The sequence below is a fragment of the Parasteatoda tepidariorum genome, chromosome 7, assembly GCF_043381705.1.
Source record: "Parasteatoda tepidariorum isolate YZ-2023 chromosome 7, CAS_Ptep_4.0, whole genome shotgun sequence".
Classification (NCBI taxonomy): Eukaryota; Metazoa; Arthropoda; class Arachnida; order Araneae; family Theridiidae; genus Parasteatoda; species Parasteatoda tepidariorum.
Genome location: NC_092210.1, coordinates 77,608,678 through 77,614,917, shown reverse-complemented (window position 1 = coordinate 77,614,917; position 6,240 = coordinate 77,608,678). Strand labels below are relative to the sequence as shown.

The following is a 6,240-nucleotide window of genomic DNA, read 5'->3' as shown; positions in this document are numbered from 1 at the left end:
AGCAACCATATCCGTTGTATCTTAGTACGAGTATATGCAAACCCGATTAGATAATGATCCGCAAGCTTTTTTTTTTTTAACCCTCCAAGGGGTTGATCCCCTAGATGAAATAGCATAGAAATTTTCCTGTTGTGCATTTTTTTCTGATTCAATGACATGGAGAAACCAATTTTTTGACACAGAAACATCTGAAAGTTAAAAAAAAGCTGTGACTAACGCTCAGACGGTTAAAGATACAAAAATAAAACTGCTCATATAAAATTGGTAAACTATAAAATTTTAAAAATAATGCAATCATGATTTAAAATCAGCTTCATGATTGCTAACATGAAGCTGAAGTGTAAAAACTTAAACTTCGTTTGAGAATATCAGTTATGATAATTAGTATGCAAATTATATAATGATTCACATTGAAAAATTTTCGCTAAGCTGCAGTAAACTTACATATTATTATTATCCATATACAATAATGAAAGATTCTTTTGAGCAAAAATAGATAAACCCTTCTTAACTTTAAAAACTTAGATTTTCTATTTTTGCATATATTTCATACTCTATATAAAATGCTTATATATACAAGGACAGTAATAAACAGTTCTTATTTTGATCAAAAAGCTTATTTTTAAACACAGTTTGGCCAACTCAGTCCACCACAAGACGCTGATACAATTATGTACAATATAACCTGCAAAAGAAAAATCTATTTCAAAAAAGTAAACATTTTGGAAAATACTAAAAGCAAAGAATTTTGCTAAAATTTTAAATTTTCATTAATAAATTTATTACATTCTAATTATATTTGGTTATTACATTTTACCACCCTGACTCACCAAAATTCTACCAAAAAAATTGACTTCAGCATAAATGTTAATCTGACAATTCCAGCAACCCACAATATTTAAGGTTGTAATAAAATAAAAGTTACGCTTAATTTAAACTTAATTGTTTTTTTAATTGTGCCAGATCTTAGATATTTGTATAAAATGTTTTGATGAAGTGGTGATCAAAATCATTGCAAATAAAATTTGTTAAACCAAAAATAAAATAGTAGAGCATAAAATTTACTCCCATTTTAAATATTCAAGAAAAATCTTCCTGGCAAATCGAAAAAGTTTGTAAGCTTACATGCGTACCAAACAATTTAATCCAATAAGTTTCAATCATGTTAATCATCCTAATTATAATATTTTACCACTGTTCTAATATAGTTAGATAAGGTGAAGAAAAATCTATCCTGCATTTCAAAAAAAAAAATAATAATAATAATAATTGTAATGCTAAAGTTAAGTTTGATAGAACAGGAGCCATAATTGGTCATATTTTGAGAATTGTAAATGACATTGCACACTCTAAATAAGTCTGACAAAAAAAAGGAATGATCCCTTTGCTGTGTTTATCATAAGACAAATGCCTGGAAGGGTTCTGTCTAAAAGGCAATTGATAGTATGGGGCAATAATTATACACAGATGGAAAGCCTTGAGCAGAATATTTGACAAACACAACAAGGGAAAAGAGGAAAGCTACAGCTAAAAGGATAAAAAAGCAGAGTGGCAAAATCAAGTTATTGGGGATTTCCAGAGTAAAATTCTAAACATTTTACAAACTTTTGTAGTTTAAGCCAGCTTGATTTTTAAATTACCTTTTTTTTAAAAACTAGATTAAAAATTGACATAAATACTTATTAGGAGTTTACAGCAAATGCAAAAAAATTGGAAATTGTAATTTCTTCTATTGTAATTTCTTTATAATTTTGTATGTAAAAATTTCAAATAACAAATAAAATAAATAACTAAAATTTTTAATTTCTGCCTTAAAATTTTAGAATGTCTTGCCAGAAGGTAGAATGGCTATCCTGATAAGAAATAACAAACAAAAAAAAAGGGGGGATAAGAAAAAAGGTATTTTATCCATAATCTGTTCCAAATCAGGATTGGGGTTATCCATTTTTATTTAAATAAGACAAATCATGTGAAGAGGTAATTTATTTGTACCTAAATATGAACCTTGTTTATCAGTTGCTATTGACTGAAAAAATCTGGATTCTTTCTGACAGTCGAAGTGTAATTCAATATCTACAGAATTGGGGACTAAAAGGGAATCAGAAATGTAAAAGCTCAGAACTCAGTTTAGTCCTATCTGCAATGTATTCCGTCCTATGAGAATTTAAAATATTAGGATATTGCTACTGGTCTAGCAAAATAAGACACTTCTATTATTCAGGTTAAGGCGGAACATCTGACATACCTTGAGCCGAGAAGTACGGCTTCTATAAAGATCTCTTGGGAGCAACCATATCCGTTGTATCTTAGTACGAGTCCTAGTGTTTCAATTAATTTTAAAGAGAGATCATACTACTTTAACTCGACTGTCTACTGGTATGCTCTCATGTCTAATATTTAATTAATGAAAAAGGGAGCGCAACTCCCCCACAACTGATAAGCACTCATTTTTGTTTTCAACCCTAAACTAATTTTACATCACAGTTTAAAAAAATTTCAATGAAAAGATCCTAATATTTTTATAGTATTGACACAGATTTTATTCCACAGATGAAACTTTTGAATCAATTGATATAAAATTTAAACCAAATAATTTTGGTTTGTTATTGTTGCAACTTCATAAAGAAATTTTATTTATATTTCATTTTATTTTTGGGTTATAATTTTTTTTTTTTTAAATGTTGATCACCAAAGAGAAAATTGTTTTACAATTTTGTACTCATTATTTTAATTGCATATGTAGATTGAACACAGTTTTAATAAGGACTATAATAAAAGATAACACATGTGAGTCATTAACTGTTTAAGAATTGTAAAACTATCAGCACGTTTAGATGCTTATTTAAATATATTTTTCATAAAATGTTATGTAATGAGAAATATCAAAATATTACTTCATTATAATGAAATACTACTTTCTGTTATTCAAACTAAAAAAATGTGTAATAAATAAATGTAATACCTTTAAATAAAGGATAAAGAAATATTTTACAAGTAAATAATACCTTTATAACTTACTGCTAATTATAACCAAAGAAATCTTGATGTGAAAAAACTAAATCATACCATGTGAGTTACCTGTCTAATTAAACTGTGAAGACTGATTATTATTTTCATGCGATTTTTATCTATGTGTATGTAAATATTAAAAGGAAAATAATATAATGGTTGAATTTATTGTGCTTGCTGTTCCAGAAATAGCTATTGTTTTTTAATGCTTTATACTCAAACAATGTTTTACAAAAAGTGGAGCATCAAGTATTATTTCGTAATCTATTATTTAGGAAAATAAATAAATAAATAGAGTGAAATGAGATATGTTTGTTTCCCCTTACAAAAAATGAAGAAAGCAAATACACTTTTTGGATCCTAAGAAATTGTCAGGAATTCTGAAGAAAACAATATTTAGGTTGTAGGGATTTGATTTATTAACACAATCATTACAAGAAAGAAAAAGTAAAAAAAAAAAAAAAAACTGAAATTTAAGACAAATATATATTAAATTACTCACCAGAAAAACAATAATAGTAATCACTGTTATTTTCACATTCTTAATACACATGGAACGAGCTAAGTTTTTGCTAGTCTTCCTAAAAGTAACTGACTAGAAAAATGAAAGCACTTCAATATTAGTTATTACATTTTAATCAAAGGAGCAAGTATTTATCAAAACTAAAATATCCATCCTATGGCATTAGTACCATTATTCATAATTAAAATACCCACTAAATACTATGGTATTAGTATGGCATTATTTCATAAATTAAAATACCCACACAGTCAGTCATTTAAAGCCTATTAATGTAATAAATGGGTTTAATCTAACTTATTTAAACTAAGTAAAATTTGTTATAATATCACACACTAAAAAATTTATATTATAATATTTTTATTAGAATTTCACTTAATAAGACAACTCCATTAATTAAAAATGCCATATTTGTTGATTTTAAAGGCATACAATTTAGTTAAAAAATCAAGTAGTTCTAAGAATTTTTGACAACATAACTCTCAATATCATTTACAGTTCCCCAAATTTAATTAACTCAAGCTTTTAAAAATTCAAAATTTTAAAAAAAAAAACTGTTAACTGGCACAAAAGGACATAACGTATTATATTATCTCCCTAACACCCAGTGTTGAATTTTTTAAAAAGTTTTTAACTCATGAAAAATCCTAAAAATTGGAGTGTAAATGACAGCAAGAGTTATTTTAACAAAAAAATAGGTTGAAAAAATTTATAGGCTTTTAAAGTCTGCAAACATGAGAATCATAATTTTTAAAATAGTCTAATGAAAAAATAGAATAAATCCAATTAAATAGTCCAAGAGAATAGTTTTATGGTTTCCAATGCAGAATATAGCAAACTATACACTTTTATTTCTCTTAAATTGACATGTTTGGAAAACCCAGTACATGCAAATTAAGATAAAATTTAAAAATTAAGTGAATGCTTAAATATAATTGATTTAAATATAATGTAAAAAAATTCCGAGTAATTATTATGCAATTAACTGTTCTTCCTATCTAGAAATCATGAACATGAGCAATAAAAGGTTAACCATATTAAAATTTTATTCACAACTTTGAATTCAATATGTTTCTCATCCCCTTCTTTTCTAAGGAAGATATTATTTGAAAAATTTGTGAAGCCAAAAAGCTTTGGCTTTAAAGTTGAAGCCTCCTACTATTTTATTGATGCACTTTTTAATGACTATATAAATATTTTTTTTCTTAAATTGCATTTAACATTTGAAAGGATGTTCACAAATAGGAGTAAAATATGTCAGACATAGTGTTACCTTAAGACAATTATATTTCTAATCTTAATAGTTTTTATTTAAAAAAATTTAGATTTTACATTTTTTTCTCAGTGTTAATTTCTGATTCAATATCAGGCATAAATATTGCATTTATTTCCAAAAACTTGTAAATTACAAGTTAAAAAAAAAAAAATTATTAATGACTCATACTTAATATTTCTTTTTAACAAAAGCATAACAAAAAAAAACAAAAAGAAAAAAATATTAAACCAGACATTCCACAGTATATTATAATATTGAGTAAGGTAAATAAAAATACATGAGAAATACATACCGCAGAATTTAAATTATCAGTTTGGGCTACAAGCAACTCGAGCTTTTCGCCTCTATTAGCCACATTTTCTGAAACGAGCATTATACATATATGAATAGAAACACCTTACAAAATATACAACTTTTGCTTTGTAATAAAGTTAATATATTATAATCAGAAGTAAAAACTTATTTAAAATCATTGATAAGAAAGGGGGAAAATTATCTAAATTTTTTCATTTTTACAGGATTCATATTCAAAAATGAAGAAATTTTCTCCCACTTTTCCAGGTCAATTTACATAAAATTCCAAATTTTAAAAATAAAAAAATATACAGGGTATCTGCTACATTTTAGATTTTCAAATTAATTTTAAATTTTGAAGTCACAAAACCATGACATGCTACGATCTGTGAAATTTAACTCCATGCCAAATGGGTGAAAATGAAACTCTTGTGTAGGAGAAGTATTCCATGAGAAATGTTAGTACAAAGATAGCATGTTTGGCATTTGCCACATCAAACTCTTTGACTTTTCCAGATTTTGGCTAACAAATATTAAATTCTCTGATTCTTTGGACAATTTCTGAATTCCCTAGCTTTTTCCGATTTTCCAGGTAGCATAGCAACCCAGAACAAATTTTCCCCACTGATATCTGTCACAAATGAATTTGGCCGTAATAATAGTTAAGCTTTTCTTTTAAAGGATTCATCCATTAAGATGAAAACATGAATCGGTTTAAACCTTAATGTGATAATTAAGATATATTTTATTTTACAATCAGCCTACTTTTACTTTTTCAAAATTTGCTTGAAACAAAAATAATAACAAACGGCAAGGATTACTAAATCGAAGCCGCAAAAGATTTCAATTGCTAATGCTCAATAAAGTACTACATGAAATTACCAATATTCTGAACCATAATTTCTTTCAGGTCATCTATTTCCCCTTGAACTTTTGTCAGTTTATCAACATCACGACTATCAGAGAAATGTTTCTGAAACAAAAAAATTAGATTAACTATTATTTAATGTTTAAGTAAAAAAAATAATCATTGAGAAGTTATTTAAAAATAGACTTTTAATTAAAAGTATAAATATTTAAACTATGGAAGATAAAAAAAGGTTTTAGAGATTCCAATTTCTTAATATTTCCAATAAGTGTA

At 26.2% G+C, this 6,240-nt stretch overlaps 1 protein-coding gene across 1 annotated transcript; it reads right to left on the bottom strand.

Moving 5' to 3' along the window:
• Nucleotides 1-430: 430 nt before the first annotated feature.
• On the bottom strand, nt 431-6,135 carry LOC122270061 (vesicle-associated membrane protein 7-like). The gene is made up of 4 exons (XM_043046015.2): nt 5,982-6,135; nt 5,098-5,165; nt 3,512-3,604; nt 431-685 (listed from the first exon to the last, which is right to left on the bottom strand). Exons 1-4 carry the CDS (start codon nt 5,995-5,997, stop codon nt 623-625), a joined length of 240 nt encoding a protein of 79 aa, XP_042901949.1. The 5' UTR covers nt 5,998-6,135; the 3' UTR covers nt 431-622.
• Between the last annotated feature and the right edge of the window lie 105 nt (nt 6,136-6,240).

Excerpts from the sequence above, each read along its gene's own strand:
- LOC122270061 (XM_043046015.2), bottom strand. Across the intron at positions 3,605-5,097 it reads CTGATAATTTAAATTCTGCG|TCAGTTACTTTTAGGAAGAC; the intron begins GTATGTATTTCT and ends TCATTTTTCTAG. Across the intron at positions 686-3,511 it reads TTACTATTATTGTTTTTCTG|GTTATATTGTACATAATTGT; the intron begins GTGAGTAATTTA and ends TTTCTTTTGCAG.